This window comes from Psammomys obesus, unplaced genomic scaffold (assembly GCF_907164565.1).
Source record: "Psammomys obesus unplaced genomic scaffold, mPsaObe1.curated_primary_1811, whole genome shotgun sequence".
Classification (NCBI taxonomy): Eukaryota; Metazoa; Chordata; class Mammalia; order Rodentia; family Muridae; genus Psammomys; species Psammomys obesus.
In genome coordinates, this window is record NW_026592118.1 from 7,880,505 (window position 1) to 7,903,577 (window position 23,073).

Below are 23,073 nucleotides of genomic sequence, written 5' to 3' on the forward strand. Positions count from 1 at the left end.
CCAGAATTTATCAAGTGTTACAGAGTTATCAGAGTGTTGCTAGTCAATTCTCAGTATGAAAACTCCTTCAGGAAAGCACTGCCTTTCAATGTATCACCCAGTGACCACTGTGACCTCAGGTTTAGTACAAACCCTATCTCCCAGCCAGATATATTTTTTGGGTCCCTTGACCTTGAAGCGTTCCCTTCAGCCCTGAGAGGACTGCCCCATGAGAACCCTGGAATGTTATGACTGATGCTGCTTCCTGAAACTGAAGCAGTCCCCTGACTGGAGATAGTCACCTGTGTGCAAAACTTGAGGTTCATGTGGTGGCCCGTCAGAGCTCTGGTCTCATCACTTGTGGTGTGCACCTCCAGGCTCCTTTAACAGGAGGCAGAGTTCCACATGCCAGGCCAGAGAAAGGCACGGTGCCTTCCTGTGTGCGTGCTGTGCTTTTTACTTCCCCCACTAGGGCCCTGACAGAAAGTTTCAAACCCTGCTCATGTGTGGGCTCCATAATTCAGTTTTTAAATTCTATTCTGTGTTCCAGTCTCCTTTCTCTTGGATAGAAACTGAAATGTAACTTTCCCTTGATTCACACACCCTTCCTTCTTTGCCCCTAACTTTTGTTTTGAAACACTTTATACTACAGAAGAATGATAAATGTCCAGATACTAATTTTTTTGGAAGGGTGTGTGTGTGTGTGTGTGTGTGTGTGTGTGTGTATAGAAGTTGTTAAAGGACAGTTTTTAAGAGACTGTTCTCTTACACCATGCGGGTCCCAGGAAGAACTCAGTCATCAAGCTTGGCAGCAGGAGCCGTTACACACCCATCTTGGTGCATTCACTCCACCAAGATCTCCCAGCAGTTCATTTAAGCTCATTCCCATTGACTGTTAAATGTCATTTGCTTTTATTTTCTCTCACTGTCTCTCTTTTGCTCCACACTTACACAGAAGACTCTGGGATTTTTATTTAAGCCACTTGAAAATGGCTGCACTTCAGGGTTCCGTAACAGCAGTGTTTAACCCACAGTGTGTTTTATGGGAAACCCAGGCAGCTTGTTTCAGAGTTGCCATCACTTAGACTGGAGACTTATTGTTGCCTGTTCCTAGTTAAATGTTTTCGCTAGCTTCCTGGTGCGATGTCCTCATCTGATCACTTGGTTTAAGCCAGTCTTATCTGCCAGGTACCATTTTCCTTGCACCTGACAAGTGGTCTGAAGGCCATCCGTGCTATAACACTGATTGTTGGGTTCAGAGCCACTCCTGACATTTGTCGATAAAGTCTTCTCTTGCTTATTTGTGTCCACATCAGGTCTCAAAAGCATCTGCAGACCTGATGTCATACTGTGAGGAGCGTGCCCGGAGCGACCCTCTGCTGATGGGCATCCCAACCTCAGAAAACCCCTTCAAGGATAAGAAGACCTGCATCATCTTATAGTGGACCGGGAAGCACCCCTCGCCTCTTAACGCAAACCACAGCAGCAACCCGAAGACATGCCTTTGGCTTACCCGGTAACCACAGCTAGTAACTAAAACACCCTTCTCTTGGAGTAACAGGCCCTGAAGTCTCTCTTTTCCAAGTTGTCCTTTTTTTGCCCTTTACTGATTTAATACAGAATAACAATCTCATTTTCTATTTGGTAACTATGGTATCATATTGGGTTACTGTATAGGGAAAGTGGCAGGGGAGTTGGGGGAAGCTTGTCCTTACAATATACAGTTGATTAAGATATGTCAAGACCGAAATTGTCTAAGCACTGGCAAATTAAAACTTCAACAATCACTTCAGTCCAAAACCTTTATATTATGTTCTCAGTAAGATTTGTGCCAACCTGTACCCCACACAAGGGGTCTGGGGAGGCAGGTGTCTACGGCCATATATTTTTGCACTATTGGCACTAACCACACTGAAGCTTCCTGCTGTAACATCAGCCCCTCAGAGTTACACCTTTATCCTGAACTCTGTGTAGGTAGAATAACAGATTCTTTCCGTATACTTTTTGTACAAAAACAAAAAAAAAACAAAAAACAAAAAGAAATGAAAATGAAAAACAAAATGAAACAACAGTGTAAAGATATCTTTATTATAATGAGCTGACGCTGTGATCTCTCCTATCTTGGAATTGTACCAGCCCCCAAGTCTACAGTAAACTGCCAATTAAAAACCTAAGGCTAAAACTGAAAGCCCTTTAATGAGGTATTAATTCACATTAGTCATTTGGGCTTCTGTGAGCCCAAGGTCAAGAAAGGGAAAGAGACCCTTGGGAGGCCCCTGGGGAGCTGTACTGCAGGCCCACCGTCTCTGCTGGATTGGGGTGGCCACCTCAGAAACTTTCACCCTCATGGCTGGAGTGCAGGAATGAACTGTGAGCCTCACCAAGAGGGGAGCAGAAATTTGTGAAAACAGCTGCTCTCCTGGGCCCAGCTTTGCAGGCAACCGTCTCATTTCCTCCTCACTAGTGTGGTACCTGTCCTTTGCTGCTGAAGCAACTGCTTTCAGGGGGCTGTTCCCTCTTTTCCAGTTTCAGCTGGGTGGAACACAGTGGGAAAAAAATACTCGAGCAGTATAAAGATGCTTGAGTGCTTAGCAGATGCCTGCGGTTTCATCACTACCATGTTCACAAGCCACCCAGGGGGGAAGGGACCCTTCCAAAGACAGTCTTACATTCTGTAGAACAGTTTCAATGCTTACAGCAGTTAGGTACTGAGATCCTCAGTTTTACTCTGATCATGAAAATAGCCCAATTACCCTCACAGTGTCCAGTGAGGATCCCAGAGGCACAGAACCTGCCATGACCAAGGACATATATTGACTTTGTCACAATGAGAAGGTCCATTTAAAATATTTAGTTAGAAGCCCAAACCAAACACAAAAGCCTGTGGTATTTTAATTCATTTTCAGTTTGTTAATTCACTAATGAAGGATTTTAAAAAGTGTTCTCACAAAGGACATAGTCCCCAGGAATTGTTTATAGAATTTCCCCTACTTGGATACAGTGTGCCCTAAAAGAAAACATCTTGTAATAGCTGATGCTTGTGCTTCGAGCATCATGCTTCTTGCTGGTAAACAGATGCAGTACTGTTTCTATACGACTCAGAGAATATCACTATCTCTCCAAGTCGCCCATCTGCTCAGCACTCAGAACTGAGTGTGTGAAGGCCACAGCACTGCCCACACCCTGTTCTCAGCAGTCACTTCGTTTCCAGCTGCATTAAAGGCACCTGTTGAGGAGAGACAGCTTTTACCTTCCAAAAGGTAAAAATGGAAATGTACACCAAAAGACAATTTTTACATTTGATGGAATCTTCTTTTTTTACAAGTATATTTTTCTACTGATAGTTTCAGAACACTAATCTTATATTCATTCTAATTTTGAACATGTTTCTTTAAATATTTATACGGCAGGTTATTACAGAATATTTTTATGCAGTCATGTGCACATTATTGGTAGCAAACATAGTATATTCTTTAGTACTTAAACATACGCTTTGTTAATATGCTTTTAATGCTAAGAAATAAACTTAAGGGCCCAGGAAATTTTGTTGCTTTTTCATTGGTTAGAGACAATAAATGTCTTCTAACTTCCTAACCAGATCTGAGCTGTACTCACTGTAAAAGTAAAATCAGATCCTTTGATGCTGGACCCAAGAGGGAAAACATTAGCCAAATGTTGATTTACTTATAACTAGATGTCTATGTGAGAAAGTATAAGATGTGTATACATCTATGTGACACCAGAAGTCACTTTTATTTACCGGTCTTTGTTCGTTTATGAAGCCATGTAACTGTCTGTAGCAGTATGTTGTGATGGTCATGATGAACAGAAGTCCCAAGTGGGATTTCCTTCCTCCACGGACAACTTGGCTTCATTTCTCTGTGTTCATTCTGTCTTGTCTGAACTGACACTCCTGTGAGCACTGTAGTGTTTATATAGTTCATAAATTTGTCCAATTTAAGCCTTGGAACTATGGCAGGATAGAATACCCAAGCTTCTATGACTCCAAAACATTTTGAAGAAACAATATATTTTTAAACAGGGAAATACTTTATATAGCAGGTAGTTCATAAGCTGTGGATTGTAGCTAAATATTTTGTTTTTCTGAAATCATGTTTAAATTCTTTACCATATGAAAAAAAAAGAGTGTCATACTTATATTTTCATGGGAAGGAATCATCTGCTTTTTCTGTGTTTGGATTATTTTTATACTTTGATCTTTAAACTATCCATGGGGAAAATTTTATATCAATGGGTTAATAATTTTGACTCATTGTTTACACAATGTAAGATGTGTCAAACTGGAGCCAACAAGATGGCTCAGTGGGTTAAGATGCTTGCTGCTAAGCCGAGCAACCTGTGTTTGAGACCCAGAATGTACAAGGTAGAAGAAAAGAACTGATTCCTACAGGTTGTCCTCTGACCTCTACATGTTCCGTGTGTTATCCCGGTACAGACACACAGTAACAGTAAAATAATACTTTTAAAAGATGTGCCAAATTATATCTGTTAGGTGCCACCTCTCCACCAGCTTACCACTAAGCTAGAACTGTTAGACTCATCACTCTGAATTTGTATTAAAAGTGTGTTCGTGCACAGGCCCAAGAGTCATTTCCAATGAAATAAATGTAGTACTGACATATGCTGTGACATTTGTTGTTTTCTTTCATCGTAAGCCCGTTAGTGGGAAAAAAATACATCAAATCAAGTAAAATAGGGCACTTACCAGTGTCTGCAGGTCTGGCCAGTCCTGTGCCGGGTGGCTCTGGACCAGGCACTTCAGCTCCATGAGCCTCCCGTCCCCTTTTGTCACAAGGGAGCAGAAGAAGGTGAAGGATGAGATCCTCCCTGTTCCCAGAGGCCTCGGTTGAATGACCTGCCTCTCTGCTGGTCCTGCCAATGTGTTGGTGCTATACGCTGCTTCAGATACTGGCTTATCTATAGCATGTACCCACCTAATCACTTACATTATAGATAGCCCATATTACTAGGTTTATGGGCTTAGTTTCTGTAATGTCTCATTTTTAGCCGTGTTAACTACAAACATTACAAAGTTTCATTTGATAAATTGTTGAGATTTTGTTATTTGATAATATTCTTTGGCTACTCATCCACATCATAATCATTTTAAAACTGTGATCCTTATTTGGAACTCTGTTCTCTGGAAAGAATAAACACATTTTTTTTTCACTTGCTAACATGCTCACAAATGCGAGAGAAGAGTCATTAAAAGCCTGCTTAACTTACTTGGTCAGTGTGTCATTGACTCCTTCCTGTGTTTTGCTCAATAAATTAATAAAAGACCAATTCTCCTCTCTCTTCCTTTCATTCACTTGACATTCTCTAAGTACCTTCTGCAAGCCAGGTGCTGATGACATGCCGGTAAAGCAGGCTCACCAGGCCTGGACAGCCTTAGAGTCTGGTGTGAGGAAGGTGGGACGCCAGGACTCACCTCAGTCATTGCAGTGCCATGGGTAGAGCTGAGTCATTAAATGCATTCCAGGAGCTCAGAGGCAGGGGCAAGTGTCACACCAAAATCCTCCAGGAGGGCTACTAATGTCATGTATGTGCTGAGGCTTGAGAAGCAAAACAAAACAAAACAAAACAAAAAAAAAAAAAACTGCCACATTGGCTTGAATCTCGTGAGGAAGAGAAAGTGAATTCCAAGCTCAGGTGTATATCCCGCATACACTACATCTATCCCATGAAACTAAGCCGTTTGTGAGATAGTTAGGGAGTGATGCCACTCTGAGTTCCATTTGTGCCCATGAGAACAAGTAACACTGCAGTTGCTGAAGAAGCTCTACTTGCAACCCTGTAATGCCCCCGCAGTGATGAAGGCCACAGAGCATCTTCTGAAAAGCCGTGAGAAGGGTGCAACCCACCAACTGCAGGAGATGCAGTAGGTCTACAAGGGAAGGCCTTCCGCCTCCACAGCCCCCCCGACCCCATGACGCATGGGTATGCTGGAGCACAAGGCCCTCACTCAGCCTGTCTAGTAAGGCCTACAGATGGTCAGTACTCTGGTGATAAGAGTGGGGCTAGTGGGCAAGCACTTGCACCTAAAACTTTTTTAATTTCCCTTTTTCCATCCCTGCTACATCCCCTCCCACAGTTCTTGGGACCCTTTGAAGACAGCTGTACTGGAGATGATAGTGGAATTTAGTAAAAGTGAAATTTTAAAGAGACAGGAGAAGACATAACTGAAAGTGGGTGGCCGTAAGAGCTGCAGGCTAGGGGATACTACCCTAAAGTATGGATAAGAGGCCCTTGCCAAGAGTGGCTGGGAAGTATACACTAGCCAAAGTTACAGGCAGAAAGACCTGCCAGCAGTGGCAGTACCAACCTGAAGATGGATGCCACTGTTTCAACCTTTCTCAACATGTACCATCAGCAGCTGTCAGGTGGTGAATTAACACAGAGACCCACGGACAGCCACTCCCAGCCCTTTACTGAGGGATAGGCAAGCTTCCTCCCAGGTCCCTCTCCGACGTCTGTCCTAAGCTCTGAGCCTGTTTGTAGAATCTGACACACGCTCAGCGCTGTCTTTGTGCAGCCTTGATAGGTCCGGTCAACACCTCCAACTGATTTTCCTTTGCCTTCTGCCACCCTAGCCTGTGGCGGTTGTGAGCAGCAGATGACCTTTGCCTTCACGTGGTCCCTTTCTGTGCTGTGTCGCTGCATGAATCATTCAAATCTGCATTTGAATGTCCAGGCCATCCTTAGACAAATGTACTTTGAGTCTTAAGAACATTGATCTCAACAATGAATTTTCTTTCAGAATTCGATATTGCCTTTGTCCTGTAAGAAATTACAGTCCAGCAAGAAATTACAGTCCAGGGCCTGGAGAGATGGTAAAGAGCATGAACTGCTCTTGAAGACCTGAGTTCAGTTCCTGGCACTCGACATCAGGCAACCCAAAAGCGTCTTCAGCTCCAACTCCAAGGGATCTGATACCTCTGACTTCCCCAGGCAACTGGAAGCATGAGCAGAGACCCCCACACACAGATACATACTCACACATGACTAAAAAAAAATAAAATCTTACAAAGAAATTGTAGTCCAAGTAAATTCATACTACGGTGCTAATGTTAATTTGTTGATGCCTTAAAATAAAATTATGGAGAAAGCAATGCTTATTACCACTAAGGAATGCAAGATAATAGTAAATTTGTAAGTATCATTGGAAATTATCACAAACACAGTATCCCAAGTAATAGCTTCCAGTCCTCACAGGCAGCCCAGGCTGTTATGAAAATAAGTGATAGAAACAGTTAAAATGCAAACTGGTGATGCCAGCCTTGAAAGGAGGCATAGCTAGACATTAGTATGAAGAACTGTACTTCTGGTAGAGCTAGCACCTCCACACACCCTGCTTACTGACATTCGCTAAGAGCTAGAGGACACAGCACGTGACAACATGGGGAGCCATTGGATCCTGAGCCGGAGTAGTCACATGGGTGACTGCCGAACCTGCCGATCCAGGCACCAGCAGACTGCTGTATTCTCCCTGGGATTAGGATGAGGACAGTCTTACAATGGCGTGTGTGGTGGTGGTATATACTTCTTTTCCTTGGGTGATGGAGGTTGAAACAAGAGCCTCTGGTTGGTGCACTGTGAGGGAGACACTCCCAGCTACAAATTAATCCTTTAGCTCACCAGTTGTGTGATTTTACATGTCCAGGGAAGCTAAAACTAGTGTAACAAGTTAGATAAAGATTGCCTCATAAAGTGTATTTTAAAAATAAACCAGTTTACACTTCAAATGTAAGTAGCACAACCTGTCTTTAATGCAAAACTATACAGAGGCTTAGTGATCTATAAACACAGGATTGCATTTCTGCTTCTAAACATGAGCTGTTCTTCCACGGCCAACCTGTTAGATGTGGATTGTTCTAAAGTCTCGGGTCTGCTGAGCAGGGAGACGTGTTTCGGTGTAGGCTGCGGGACATCTGTCGGTAGTTCTAGGCATTGTGCAAGGCATGGGCGACGGAGACGGCAATAGTCTGGACAGTGCATGTTCCACTTAAGCCTCATAGCCGCTGTTTAAAGAAAGGTCAATCTGATTTAACCTCTTCTTATAGGTCAAGAAACGGGCTCAGAAAGATTACATCGTATCCTATCATTTGCAAGTGCTGGAGAGATGGCTCAGCAGTTACAGACATTTTCTGCCCTCCCAGAAGTCCCAAGCTCAGTTCTCACCACCCACGTTGGGTTCCTCACATATGTAACTCCAGCTCAGGGGATCCAGTGTTCTCTTCTGGCCTCCATAGACACTGTGGTAACTCAAATGAGAATGGCTCTCACAGGCACCTATAATTGAATACTTGGTCCCTTGCTGGTGGGACTGTTGGGGAAGGATTAAGTGTTGTGGCCATGTCGCAGGAGGTGTGTCAATGTGGCAGGGTTAGGTTTCCAAATCCATGGCAGTGACAGCTCTCTTTCTCTGCCTCATCCTCGTAGATCAAGATAGAAGCTCTCAGCTACTGCTCTAGCACCGTGCCTGCCTGCCTCCTGCCATGATGAACTTTAACCCTCTGACACTAATGCCACTCCTTCCCCCAAAACAAAAAACAAACTCTTCTACGGATTGTTTTGGTCATGGTGACTTACCCCAGCGAAAGAAAAGTAACTAATATAGGCACCTGCACCCATGTGCGCACGCCTACACAAGTGAAAAATACAATGAAACCCGGCCTGATGACACGCTTTTACCCTTTATTCCAGCACTCTAAGGCAGAAGCAGATAGATCTCCGAGTTCCAGGCCAACCTGGTCTACTGAGTGAGCCCTTACAGGAAAATAAATCTTTTCTTTTTCTTTAGACCTAAAGCTTATGTCATCCAAATTCTATACCTATGTATGCCTCCCTGTTTGGGGTTTTGAATGGGCATATTTTGGTGAGGTTTTTTTTGTTTGTTGTTGTTCATGAAAATACTTCAGAACTTAAAATCAAGAAGTTCTTTAGTAGTCAAGAGGTCCAGGAGGTATAATGGCTATGCAGCAATCCCAGTACTTGGGAAGTAGAGGCAAAAGAGAATCAAGAGTTCAAGGTCACCCTAAGTTTCATAGTGAAGCCAGCCTGGGCTACTTGAAACCCTGTCTGAAAGGATGAGAGTATAGTATCTAAGCAAAGAGTAAATGGTGGCCTATTCCAAGTACCTACTTTGATCTGGTACTATTTGTAGTATTTTGCATCGATTAACAACTCTCACAGCAAATCCAGGCAATAGCTACTATTTTTTTTTTGTCTCAGTTTACACATGCAAAGGTAGAAGCTTAGAGCCAAGAGAATACTCAATATGCTTTTCAAACTATCACACAGAAAACCACATGGTCCCCATTCCTCCTTATTTTCCTTTCCAGTCCTCAGTGGACACATTCTAATGATGCCAGTGGGCACCCAGAACCACAGATAGTATCAAGTCCTTTGTAGGATGCTTTTTCTTATATGTACATAATTATGATAAACTTTAATTTTATATAATGTTAACAATAACATTATTATAAATATGCTATAATAAAATGTATGAACAGTTGAAATTTTCATTTAATATCTTCCAGCCTTGGTTGACTACGGAGGAGGGCCTACCAAACCATACTGAAGTACTCTCTTCTGGCTGCCAATTTGCTGTCTCAGCACAGGACAGTTGGGATCTCTGGCTTTGTTCTTGTGTCTAGTACAAAAGAATTCAGTCTGAGCAATACCTAACATTCTCCTCTAGCTTTAAATTTCATCATGAAATTGAATTTTACCACAGTCACTACCTTAGGTTTCTGTTGCTGTGGTAAACACCATGACCGAAAAGAACTTGAGAGGAAAGAGTAGAGGGCTCATCCAGCTGTTCCACATCATAGTCCATCACCAGCCCAAGTCAGGGAGCTCAGGCAGGGCCAGAGCCTGGAGGCAGGGGCTGATGCAGAGGCCGTGGAGTACTACTGACTACTGTTTCGTTCAGCTTGCTTTCTTATACACCTTAGCAATACCACCAGCAGGAGTCGGGAGCGGGGACCATCCCCCATCAATCGTCAAATAAGAAATTGCACTACAGGCCAATCTGGTCGGGACATTTTCTCAACTTCTTTTTCTTCTTCCAAAATGTCTCTAGCTTGTGTCAAGTCATAAAAATAATCACCAAGGTGGTTTTGCCAGGGTGAGGTTTATCCATTGCACTCTGGATGTGCTGACCTCTACAACTTCCCCAAATGTGGGACAGTTGACTGTATAATTTGTGGTAATGGGGGGTCTTCATGCTCTCCACTGGGAGAAAAGAAAGCTGGAGAGAAGCAGAGTCTGGAACTGAGAGGCTGAGAAGAATGAGATTGTTGTGCACTGTTAGAGGTGTTTGAAGTGCACTTCCTGTTTTGGCTATGGACTTGTCACCAGGAATGAAGAGAATTTTTAAGGAAAAATTAATTGCAGAAAGGTATTTTCAATGTTAATTGTCTACAAATAATATAATTATGAAAAGTTCTTCAAAGACCTTTCCTAGGATAAGTCACATGTGAATGACAAGGCTTTCCTCTATTGATTTGCTGAGCCACCATTAGGAAGGTAGCACAACGGAAGATAAACTCTTGGATAAACCCCAAAAGGACAAAGGTAGTTTTTCGGGTGAAGTCCTGAACTAATCTGTATTGTTGACACGAGAGTGTGGCTGTGTTACGGACTTCAATGCTTCAAACACTTGGGAATGGCAAGGCCTACCCTTGATTCCAGTACAGATATTGATAGTATGTGCTGAAAGTACCAACTACAGCTTCCTCCTCACAATGACTGCAGCCTGATTCTGCTCCTCTACAGAGACCCTTTATCCAGATTAGCTAACCTGCCTCTTTCGGCCGTATAGAAGAAACACTGAGTTTGCCTCTGGTCCATCTCCATCAGTGAGTATGGCTCACCCACCCATCCTAGCTTTTCTGTACATGTGTCTCGTTTCTTCATTCCTCATTGCCCCAGGGAGGTCAGTTGCATCAGAGTTTATTTGGAAATAATGGTGAATGGGCAGTAGGATGGAAAGAAAAATTACTACCCAGTGTGGCAAAAGCTGTGTTAGCTATTGCTGTGCCTGGAGAAATTGGCAACAGGAAAAGTATCAGTTGGTGTTTGAAGGATGAGTAGAACCTTTTTGGTGAATAGGGAAAGAAAGGATTGTGGACTGTTTGCTTGTCAGTGACAGAAACAGTTTTAAGGGAGGAAGAATTTATTTGTTGGTCATTGTTCAAATCCTCTATTAGAAACTTGCCACCCTTCTCTCCACTATGCGAATAAGCTTGTCTTACACCCCAAAAGTATGCATGTAAATTGGGTGTGGTGGCCCACGTCTTTAAGAGTAGCTCTTGGGAGATAGAGGCAAGACCATCAGGAGTTCCAGATCACTGTGGTATATATAGATCTCGGTCTCCAATAACAACAATATGTACATCTGAAATTCTGGAAACTTCTCCCAGGTCTAGACATCTCTGTCACTGTCAAACTTCCTGAACTGAGGCCCCGTTCAAAGCCACTCTCCTCAGGCTTGGTCTTTTTCCCTTTATCAAAGCTTTCCAGTGAACATCTTCTGGCTCCTTTTCCCACCTCCCAGGGGACTAAACCTGACTTTTGCTTCCACCACTGATAGAATGAAGCTGATCGCATACACGTGCACACACAGGCATACACACACACACCACCACCAGGAAACCTCCAGTTTCTAGATTCAGTGAAACATCCCATCACTGCCTTGGAGACCTTCCTAAGAGTGCGACCACTCTGTTCTGCCACTGTCCTCCGTGACCTCAGGTTTTCCCACTGTCCCTCCACCTCCTGTTCCTGTCTGCCTCTTATTTTTCACCATGGCCTCCGGTTTCTATTGGTGACTCCCAGTGGCTTCTCTGGCTTTCCCTGTTTTTCTTGGGAGATCATACACACACATGCTGAAGATTGGATGGTTTGGGGCTCTTTTTTCCCCCCCTTCCAGCTGTTTTGTTTTAGTGTAGGGAGTTTCTTTGTTTTATTTTTGTTTGTTTGCATGCTTTATGAGATGGAATCTCGCTGGCCTAGAACTTGCCTCTGTCTTTGTCTCCCTGTGCTGGGGTCATGAATCTGCACTACCACACCCACCCTGGGTTTTTGTTCTGGTTGGGGTATTGGGCTTTTGCTTTTGCTTTGTTCTGAGGTGGGAATTCCACTGCTTAACCATGATTGGTCTTGAGCTCTTCAGCTTAGGTGATCCTCCTGGCTCAGCTTCTTCAGTAGGTATGTGCCATCATGACTGCCCACTGGACAATTTTTTAAGATTTATTTATTTTTACTTTATGTGTATGAGAGTCTTGCCTGGATGTAAGTGTATGTAGTGCCCATAGAGGCCAGAACAGTGTCGGATCCTGTAGGCCTGGAGTTTCAAATGGTCGTGAGCTGCCATGTGCTGTTGGAAACTGAACCCAGGCCCCCTGAAAGAGCAGCCAGTGCTCTTAACCCTGACCCAACTTGACAGCCCTCTACTGGGCATTTTTAACACTCATATTAGGACCTGAAATAGAAATCCAAGGCTAAGCTCTCTCAAGTTCAGTTGTTCGCACTGTTCTGCTTAAGTTGCCTGATCTGAAAATCCAACAGGTGCTGAGGGATTTACCTCCCATTCCTCAAACTGATGACCAACTTGTGCCTACTTCACTCCCAAATACGTCTCAGACCTGTCCCCTGGTTTCTTAGTTTTCTGAAATGTCCCTGCCCTGAACTGGCATCGGAGCCTCTCTGGATTCCCTTGGGTCTGCCCTAGGTTTTGCATTAAAGTCCTACCCTCCAGCTGCTATTGTCTACCAAGTTATAGCTGCAAATGAAACCGGTTCAAGCACATGGCTGAAAATCCCTGGCTCCCCTCGGGTCTAATCTCAGCTCTGCTGCCCAGCCTCTTCCCTGTCCCTTAGACTTAAACAGTCTGTATCTAGCAGAGGCATCAATAATGCATGTGTCTATCCCTGGGTAACACCAGAAGAAAGTCTCCCCTGGAATAAAGGTGTGTTTTGCTCATTTTCTTTAATTGTATATCTTTTTAAAGATTTATTTATTTATTTTATGTATATGAGTGCTCTGCTGCATGTATACCTGAATGCCGGAAGAGGGAATCAGTTCACTTTATAGATGGTTGTGAGCTACCATGTGGTTGCTGGGAATTGAACTCAGGACCTTTTTAGGAAGAGCAGACAGTGCTCTTAACCACTGAGCCATGTCTCCAGCCCTGTTGCGCTCATTTTTAAACTCTTTTAATTTGGCATTCCTTAAAGCCTCTCCCTTTCAACACCCCCGCCAAGGTAGGAGAGAGAAAAGGGGGGTGCAGACCCCTTTACCTCTCCTGGCTTCTTAGGGCCGATGGGATCTTAGTTAGGGGCTATCCCAATCTCTGTCAACAGCACACGCAGCCAGCAGTCTCCCCCAAGTCGCTGTACCACGAAGCCTCTCCCATGTATCTCCAAACCACCACACTGTCCACCTCTGGTCTCTCCTGACTGCCGGATGCTCCTTGCCGTTCAACCCCTTGCCACTGACCACAAGCTACCTTTTCTCTCCAGCTCTGGTTTTTTATATTCCTCAGAATCCAGCCTACGCCCCTCTCCGTGGTGGCAAAGACTACACCCTGCAGGAGGCAATTATCATCTGTGAACAAACTAAAGCCCAAACTAAAACTTCACTCTTGGGATCAAAACAAAAAAAACCAAAGAACCATATTTACGTAACTGAGCTTTTAAAGAAGCCAAAACTTCCATTACAAAGGTGTTAGGAAGATCTCTGATTGGCTGGAATGTTACCTTCACTATCCTGAAACGATGGTCAGGATAGGTCCCCGGTATAGGACCAGTCTACCCCGAGGCTGCAGTGAAGAGTACCAAAGGATGGTAAAGTGCAGGACAGGGACTGAGGCAGGCAGGGACAATAACTAGCCCTCTGCCTGGCAAGCCTATGAGACCCAGCTATCTGAGAGACAAGAACCAGAAAACGTTCAGATTTGAACTTTTCTTGGTGGTGGAGGGGGCCGGGGTTGTAAACATCATCAAGCCAGGTGTGATAACATGCACCTGTAGTCCCAACACTTGGGAGGTGAGAAAGGAGGCTCAGGTGTTTGAGGCTAGCCTTGGCTACAATCCTGAGTTCAAAGTTTACCTGTGATCCTGTCAGTAAATAAACAAATGAAAAATCTTCAGTTGCCTCACTGTCTGCAGAGCAAAGTCCATGCTGCGGTGACAGGCATGCAAAGCTCTCAGCTCTCTGCATTTCAGCGTGCCTGTCTTTCCTCCCTTAATACCTAGGCCTTCCCCCCCCCCCCCCATTAAACAGCACCTAGAGAGACACCTCCTTCCTAACAGGATTCCAGTGAGACTTGGTAGCTCAGGTCAGGCACCACCCTTTCCTGGAAGGCTTTCTGACCAGCACACTGCTCAGGTGAAGGGCTTTAGTTAGGGGTGTTTGCCAAGCTTGCCTTGGTACCACACTGTTCTGAAAGTTGTCAGTGTGTCTCTGTCTGGTGACTGCAGGCCAAAACCACATGCGTCAACCTTATGGAGCTTGCTCTAGCCAGGGCTTGTGCTCAGCCCTGGACGGTTGCCTGTGTGACAGTCTCCAGAACACTACAATCACAGGTACTAACCCTGGATTTTGAACAAAAGTGTTCTGATAGCCCAAATGAGAGGTGAAGAACCAAAGCAAACCCTTGGTACTCAGGTAGATTGGAGATAAAGTGGGTGCTTCCCAGAGCGCCCCTGGGGGCGGGGAAGCAGATTAGCAAAGCATTGAGTGCCTCCAGAAACTCCATGTCCACAGCATTGTTGCCTTTATTTTAACTAATTTATCTCATGTTTTGTTGTTTTTTTTTGGGGGGGGGTGCGGTCTCTATAGTAAAGTGTCAAGAGACAGTAGAGGTTTACCCATGCTTCAGTGTTTTACAGCTGATTTTTAAAACTGTTAAATATTGTGGGCACAAAATTTCAGTTGGCTGCACTCTCTAGCCTCTCAGGATTTTGCAGTCATGACTTCATCTTTGCCAGGCTCTCTCATGGTGTGATAGTATCCTATCTCTTCTCTCCGCTGTGCTCCATAAATGTATGTATAATTTACATAGTATAGATGTTCTCTTTTTTCATTGCACTCTACCACTGAACTACAGCTCCAGTGTCCTAGACTTGCTCTGGTCCTAACAAGACTCAACCACCCAGCCTCAATAGGAAATTGGGGACAATAGTGAAATGCAGAGAAAGGAGATCTCATTGGGAAAAGAAACAAATAAGAGGTTTAATGACCTCTACCTCCTCCTAAATCTTGGCATGAGGCTTAGATTTAAACTGAGGGCAAGAAATTTGCAGTCCTGGTCAAGGGGTGGCCCTCCCCATCATCCTTCATTGTCTTGGCTCCTGCCTCCAGGTCTGTCCTGCAAGTATTCAGCGCTGTGTGACAAAGCTTCCCTGCTGGCTGGCAGGGCCAGCCCTTTTCTTCTCAGCGTGAGACTCCTGGGGGAATTCCAGTTCCTTGGGGTCCATTGTCTCAACAGTGTGACAGCCAAAGGGAAGGGCAGTCTTACATTAGAATGGCTTCATTCCTCCCAGCATAGTTACACAACCCCAACTCTACTGGTTATTTTTAAAGAGCTTTCCATCACCGAGTGGGTAAAAGCTTGCCTTTCAACAAAATCATGGTTTGGCGCCTTCCGTCTCTGCTGCCTCGTTGCCTACCACCAGTAGACACGAGGCACCCTAGCTCTGCCACTCAATAACAATATGGAGTCTCTTTTACCTGCCTGAAGCATGAGGACAGTAACAAAACCTACCGCCATAGGGCTGTTGTGAGTGCTGGTGGATTACAGTTGGTAAAGTGCGTGCCATGAAGCTGTGTTGGCACACCGTGGGAGCTAGCCCCAAACATGCCATGAACTGTGCTTCCTTGTCAAGAAGAACATCGGCCCCACCACCTGAGCTCCTCCTGCAACAAACTGCTTCATTTCCCCTGGCTCCAAAGAGAGCCTCAGGAACTCTTAAGTGTTGGGCATCTCCCTCACTCCCAGAGTCAAAGTCAAGGTAGAGGCACAGTAAAACCAAAAAACCTGGGCACATCTTGAAGGTTACTGCTGCATCCCCGAGACCTAACACAGTGGCACAGTGGCACTTGCATGATAGGCATTCAAAAATCCCTTTTGGGAATGCGCTTGACTTCCTTACAAATTGTAACCATTTCGATGCCAAGAGGTCTCGTAGGCTACCTGTAGCCTACCTCTAGTCTCTACAGCGTCTAGCAGAATTATACCCCATCCATCAGCCAAACACTTTTATTCTGTTTGCAAAACACAACACTAATGCTGATCAAAGAACTTACAACTGTTTTCTCCATTCTATTCTATATGCCCTGAGGAAACTTTTACCCTTCAATCTACCACAATAGGCCTTTGTGTGGTTTTTTATTCTGTTGCTGAGCTCTGCTTTAAGCCACATCATTGGACTTTCTGTTTCACTAGACTGTGAGCTCCCTGAGGCCAAAGTATCTTTTCCAGCCAAGTCTAATGGCCATAGTAAACACTCACTAAACAGCTCCCCGTAGTTTCATAAATACAACTTTTTCAAAGTTCTTATGTTTACATAAGAATTGTTTACAAGGAAAAGAAGTAGATTTAGCTCATAGTTTGAGGGCCTCTGGTGTGGTATTGTGTCAATGCCATCAAAGAAAACAGACCTTTTACTACATGGCAAAGAATTAAATTAACACATGAGGCTGAAGGTAAAGGAAACAGTTGTTTCATAAGTTACAGAAAGCTCTAGAAGTTTCTGGTTAGAAGCGCTTTCCTGCAAGTACCTCTGAGTTAAGGAAATCATTTATTATAGATTAGTTACGTTCATGGTCTCTTTTTATTACAGAGTTTTAACTTCCTGAAAACCCTGGTTAATCAGACAAAACAGAAGCAATACTGAGTCTGTGGTGAAGTCACCTATGGAAAAATAGGTATTTTCCACTTTTCAACAAACAGAACACCCCAGGCATGTGTGTAAGTTTTTGTGCTTGTTGCATGTAAGGAGGCCAGTTGTTTGCTTTGTTTTTTTTTTTTTAAGAACACACAAGCTATAGAGGAAGAGGATTCAGGCAGTCCTGATGAGACTTGATAGGCTAGGATCAGATGGTAGGGGAGAAGGGCTCCCTCTTTCTGTGGTCTAGGGAAAGGAGATGGGGGAAAGAGAGAGGGAGGGTGGTACTCAGAGGAGATGAGAGAGGGGCCTATAATCAGGAAATAAAATGAATAATAAAAAAAAAACCCATACAAGTTGAGTTGGTACCAAGTAGCCCAGTGGCCTTAACTCTAAGTAATCCTCCGTCCCCAACCTTGTTTAATAATTTTCAAAGCAAAATAACTAAATATTAGCATAAGCTAGCGGCATATTTTATACATGTACTTATTTTAAAATGAGCTGTTGCATACATTTTTCTTTTTATGAATTTTATTTATGTTGTGTGTGTGTGCATGTCACAGCACAGTCGTCACAGGACGACTTTCAGAAGTCAATTCTCTTCTTCTCCCTTGTGTTTCAGAGATCAAACTCAGGCTGGGGCGGCAGACACCTGCTGAGCCACTGATGGCTCATAATTTGATTTTTTTTTCCCAACACGTTTAAATTGTTATAAAAGAACAAAACAAAAATCAAAAGAATACTAACTGTAGTTATTGTTAGGATTTTCAACAAGTGGAATAGTCTTAAGATTTTATCTCTCTACTTCATATCCCTAAGCGCTGGGATTTAAGTGACTCAAACTCCTTTTTAAAAAATATGTATGATAAGTAACATATGTCTCTGAGGCCTTATTTTCCTGTTGCAGTCATCTGAGCAAATACCATGTACCAGGGAGTAATTATCATTACTACAGATTACCATCGCGAGATCTCATACATGCTCTATCACGAAAGGCTCAGCCTTGCGTTTGTATTCATGGCTCCTAGTCATTCACTTATTTAACAAATATGAACTCAGCACCTACTGTACGACCCATGTTTGGACCTGAGAGTGGTTCATCCTTCTGAGAGATTACCACACTACAAAAGGCAGCTCTGGAGGATGGGCAATGTGGTCTTCATCTTACACGTGAAGGAATCCGGATGAAGGAGGGCTCACGGAGACATGGCTGACACCATGCTCTTTCCAGAAAACAGCTGCTTTTCTCCACTAGTCCTGCTTGGTTTAACGTGTCTTACCTCATGAAATGCAGCCGTTGTGAAAACAGACTGAAAGATCCTAAAAGGCTAAAGGTCTCTCTTGAAAGTCACTGTTCTCAAATCTTCTGCTAATACAAAAAAGCAAATGTTATTATTCCAGTTGTTCGGGTTTACACATTGGCTTAAAGCAAAAGACTAAGTAAGGCCTAGAAACCCACATTTGTAAGAGTAGAAAAACAGAAGGCTCACAGGCCTATACAAGACACACAGAAGCCTAAGGGTTTGTTTCTTCTGCTCTACCTGCTTATCATCAGGAGACTGTCGCACAGTAGGGGGCCCAAGGAGCTCCTGCCCCCTGGTCTTCAGCTCACACCTTTGCTTTCCTTGGCTCTGCCTCCATGGGCCTGCTGCAGTTAATTACCAGGTGCCTTCTGACCAGACAGTAGAAAAGCTTCTACTGAGGCTTGTTTACCTTCCTTCTTCTCTGCCATTTCTTCTTTCTGACACAGGCAGATCACTCACAGCAGCAGAGGAAATATTCAGCTTAAGGTACAGTGCTCTAAGAGACTAAGAGCATCTCAAAACCTGCCCTTGGTCACAGTTCCACAAAATGCACTCAGTGTCATACACTAGCACAGTACAGCCACCCACCCAGTTACCTGGCCTTACTTCCCCAGGTGATGCAGTCTACCTGCAGTCTGAAGGCCTCTGCACACTGGGGCGTTTACACGGGGAAGCTCAAACACATGATGATACAAGAACGCCTGTCAGAGTCAAGTCGAACCCCCACCTACTCTTCCCATCCCTGTCTCCCTTATCTCTCAACACCAGAGGTGCAGACAGTCATCCTTCTAACTAGGCAGGCTGGGATCTTTCAGGCCTCCACACCTTTGTACAAACTGCTGTAGCTGTTAACAATATCCCTCTCCCCTCTCTCTACCCAGAGAAATTAAGCTCATTTCTTAAGACCCCACTAAAACGTTTTTTTCCTCAGTAAAAGCAGCACTCATCTTTCAAGCAGCTGTGTGGTAGCCCTCCTCTCTGCTTCCACATTTTGCATGCAATTTTATTATTACATTTAAAAAACTAATTGTAATTGCAAGGTGATTCTCCTAAGTATTTCTTTCCCCCTTACCCCAAACCCCAAAATTCACCCATCTTTGCCTAGTGTAAAGTAAAACAAAGCTTCAATAAAATGTCTATTGATAGTGTCGTAAACCACAAACCACATTGAGAAATGACACAATTATCCTATATCAGTTTATTTTAGATATTGTGCTTCAAAAAGTTTATCATAAATAACCTTTCACATCATAAAATAACTTAGTACGATTTATAATAAAACTCTGAGAATTTAACATCTCATCAAAATACATTAAACTGTGGCTTGAAAATACGATTCATCCTTTTCACCTTCCTTTTTCACTTGAGGGCATAAAGACCAAAAACAAATATCCAAACTTGCTACACATTTAGTTTCAACACAGCAATATTTGGTTTATTTTAATTTAACTCGACCATCCTAAATTAGTAGTTTTCTTTCTTGCACAGTTCTTTGTAATTTTTGTCCCTTTTGACTTAGATTTCTTCTTCAACACAGCTTCCTTCTTTATTTTCACCTCTCTCCACCTGCAAAGTCATCTCCTAACCCCGTGTAGTTGAACTCAGCCCCTTGACATCAGTTTCTGTAATCCTTGCATCAGCGGAGGGAGTGACTGCTTGAGTAACTACAAAGGTATTTCAAAACTTCAGTGCAATTCGTTTCAGTTATTCCTATTCGGATGCCATCACCGTTCGGGGAGGTTAATCACTGGAACCCACTGATCCATGTAGCGACTTTCCCGGCAAAAGCAAATAAGTTGACTTAAGGCAGGGTCCTTCCATTGTGATGAATGTGGGTTCTGAGAAGAGAGTTAGAAAAATTACTTCCCCATCAACTGACTGGCTTAAGCTACTAGCTGCACTACGTTTTAAAGGGCATTTGGCCAAGCCTAACCTCCTGTAATGCACACTGGGCCACAGTTTTGCATAATTGTCTAGAGCATTCTGCAGGAAGTTATCATTCATGAGACCACCGTACCAAGCATGTAACGTGGAGGGGTCCTAAGTGAAATATGTCTGGAAAACATTCACAGGCTGTGTGCAGGACGCTAGAGCCGCAGGGAAGGCAGCTGAGCGGCGAGCTCTTACCTTCCCTGACGAAGAATAGCACTTTTCACTGGCAGCACAAGGGACCAGGCTGCCACTTCCCCGCACCAGTCAAAGGACAGAGAGCACGAAAACCAAACCAAACCAAACCCGAAGAACATGACAGCACACTAATCCACCAGACATTCTTAAGGGGTGAGGAGAGCGGGGAGGGCCCGTCCAAACAAACTCTGAGCAGCAAAGAAAAGAATTCCACTCCGTGCACTCCAGAGTAGCTCCGGGGAATTAACAGGGTCTCGCTCTCCTACACCATTTCTATCTTTAGCTTTGACATCAAATGCAGAATGAAGCTGACTTCGTAAGGAAGGGTGAGCCGGGAATTTACTTGGCTTTATCTAATCTGTTCTCCTCAAAGAATTAGTCACGCGAGGTAGTGCAGAGGTAGACAGGGGTAGCTGGGCGGCCTGCTGACTCACAGGGCTCCCTTCCGCCGCTGGAGGCCACCCACGAGCTTGGACAGGCTCGGCACCATCGGAACCCCCGCGAGACCAGCGTCCAGCCCGGCCGAGGTCCAGCCCAGCGGGTCCCTTACCGTCACCAGCACACAGTGCAGGTCCGGGGTCTGCGCGGCGCCCCCGCTCTCCGCCGGGCCCGCGTCGTTCTCCAGCAGCAGCAGCTCCGCCAGGCGACCCGGGTTGCTGACCCGCAGGATGTTGATGTCGTTCTCGCAGCAGAACGCCTGGATGAGGGTGAAGTGGATCTGCAGAGCCACGTCCCTGTCGTCGTCCTCGTCCGCGGCCAGCAGGCACAGGACCACGTTGTCGGGGTCTCTGCGGGCAGCGGGGGCGGCGGTGAGTGCCCCCGCTCCGGGGGGCGCGGGGTAGGGGCGGGCGGGAGGCAGGGGCGAGCCGGGGCCACTTACACGTTGAGCAGCTTGGCGGCCTCGTACACGCCGACGGTGATGGTGCGCTGACTGCGAGCCTTGCTGAGCACTTCCTCCAGGGCATCGCCCACCGTGTCCATCCTGCGGACGGGCAGGGCGAGAGACGGTCAAGCCGGGTCCCGGGCGGGGCGGCGACCACCGAGTCCGCAGGCACACCTACTCACCTTTCGGTCTTCTGCTCTGCGGCCGAGAATTCCTCCAAAGTCATATTGCAAGTGCGAGACCCTCCCGCGGCGGGCGCGCGGGCTGCTCCTGGCCCCCCAGTGCGCGGCGCCGGCTCTGCGCTCGCTCCCGTCTCCGCTGCCGCCGGCCTCTCGCCCGGTCCCGCTCGGTTAGCGCCGAACAGCCGCCTCCGGGCCTCTGAGGACAAAGGGCCGGATTCCGGAGTTAAGGGGCTAAGCCCTCAGCCAACCACATCCAGCCTCATTTGCATGCAGCGCGGCCATTGGCTCATGCTAATTAGCAGACTTTGACACTCATTCTGCCAGCTCCAGCGGGCGAGGCCGAGTGGAGCGGAAGGGGGCGGAGCCACGCGCGGGCTAGCCAACGGGACTTGGGTGGTGCAGACACCCGGTTGGTGGGGTCCTGAGCCAGCTCTAGGTGCTTGGTGGAGCCATCTGGTGCGGAGGGCTCTGCCGAGGTTCAAGTGTCCTCAGCTCGGGCTGAAACGGCCGGCCAGTTGTTTTTCTAGTTGTGGACACCATTGTACTAGGGGGCTGCTTTTAAAATGTATTTCCAGGACTCATGCACGCCAGTCTAGCCGTTATTAGTAAGCAGATCACAGTTAAAAGTGGCCAAATGTGCCAGGCAAAGCTTGCTTCAGAAGTGTCATTTATAAGCAAGTTTCAGGCAAAGCTACCCTCCCTTGGTGCCCCGGTGGCTGGTTTGATCTGATTTGGTTGGTTGTGAGAATTTGAAGCTCCCAAGAGAAAACCCAGCACATTCGTGTATAGTGGATAGCACAGTAACAAATCGAAATCTTTTCCACAAAACACTGGTAAAATCTCTGCCCGCTCCATGTAAGGTGGGGAGCCGGTGATCACATGTCTAGCCAAGCCAAGTTCACCGTTCTTAAAAATCTCCTAAAGAAGGCTCCTTCTGACCAGCTAAGAACGGAGAGACAAATTATGGTACTCAGGGGAGCCACAGTCTAAATTCAAAGTGCTCATGATGTTCCCTGAGCTTCCCTTTACAGGCAAAAGAGTATGACACTGTCTGTGATCTCACTCTGAATTACTGATGCTGATTCATGAAGCTGTAACTGTAGGACATTTTAGCCATGTGCTAAAATTTCACCTTCGAGATAATGGCAACTTGTAGGTGGAAGGCAAACCTTCTTAAGTGCAATCAGGAGTTACAAATTAAAATCAAATTTTAATCCTGACTTTTACTGAAGAGTTCAGAAGTCCTTCTGTTTTATGAGCTTATTCGGTAAATACAAAAGCATTACCTGTACCTACTGAAGTCACGAAGAATGGTGAAATTGCCTCCCAAATGCTTGCATTCCTAACAATGCTTACACTGAGGGTCACTGGGCAGCTTACAGTTACAGAAGCAAATTTTACAGGGGTGTATGTAAGTTTTGCATCCTTATTCTTTTTTTTTTTTTTTCTTGTGGACAAAATATTTTTTCCCAATTCTCTTAATCTTAATTTAATGGAAAAGTGATAGGTTGGTGTTCTAGTTCACCTATTAGAGATAGAAGTTTGTATTCAGTCCCCAAGGGATTTGTCACCAAGAGGCAATGCTTGAGGAAAGGAACGGCTGTCTGTGGATGACTCACTTGTGAACCTCATGCCTGTGCCTTAAATCTTTACATGGGATGTGCTTGCTAAGAACTCCG

The 23,073-nt window shown here is 45.1% G+C and overlaps 2 protein-coding genes and 1 non-coding gene across 5 annotated transcripts in view; 2 read left to right on the top strand and 1 right to left on the bottom strand.

Moving 5' to 3' along the window:
- Window positions 1-5,225, top strand: part of Gng12 (G protein subunit gamma 12) — a 102,416-nt gene extending 97,191 nt beyond the window's left edge. For 2 of the 3 annotated variants that reach the window (XM_055612810.1, XM_055612811.1), the window contains one exon: window positions 1,296-5,225. In XM_055612810.1, coding sequence (XP_055468785.1) covers window positions 1,296-1,421 — 126 coding nt within the window. In that variant the 3' untranslated portion in view covers window positions 1,422-5,225. The remainder of the gene's footprint in view (window positions 1-1,295) is intronic. The other variant, XM_055612809.1, reaches the window with a different exon arrangement.
- Window positions 5,226-10,084: 4,859 nt separating this feature from the next.
- LOC129681116 (U1 spliceosomal RNA) lies at window positions 10,085-10,240 on the top strand. The gene has a single exon (XR_008720775.1). It is a non-coding gene; the product is annotated as a U1 spliceosomal RNA (small nuclear RNA).
- Window positions 10,241-19,385: 9,145 nt separating this feature from the next.
- On the bottom strand, window positions 19,386-21,602 carry Gadd45a (growth arrest and DNA damage inducible alpha). The gene is made up of 4 exons (XM_055612745.1): window positions 21,395-21,602; window positions 21,210-21,311; window positions 20,880-21,117; window positions 19,386-20,040 (listed from the first exon to the last, which is right to left on the bottom strand). Exons 1-4 carry the CDS (start codon window positions 21,436-21,438, stop codon window positions 19,927-19,929), a joined length of 498 nt encoding a protein of 165 aa, XP_055468720.1. The 5' UTR covers window positions 21,439-21,602; the 3' UTR covers window positions 19,386-19,926.
- Between the last annotated feature and the right edge of the window lie 1,471 nt (window positions 21,603-23,073).

Bases quoted from the DNA above. Each gene is read 5' to 3' on its own strand.
- Gadd45a (XM_055612745.1), bottom strand. From the start codon at position 21,438: ATGACTTTGGAGGAATTCTCGGCCGCAGAGCAGAAGACCGAAAG. The intron at 21,118-21,209 runs GTAAGTGGCCCC...CGCTGCCCGCAG, and splicing joins GCCGCCAAGCTGCTCAACGT to AGACCCCGACAACGTGGTCC. The intron at 20,041-20,879 runs GTAAGGGACCCG...CTCTCTTCTCAG, and splicing joins TGCACTGTGTGCTGGTGACG to AACCCACATTCATCACAATG.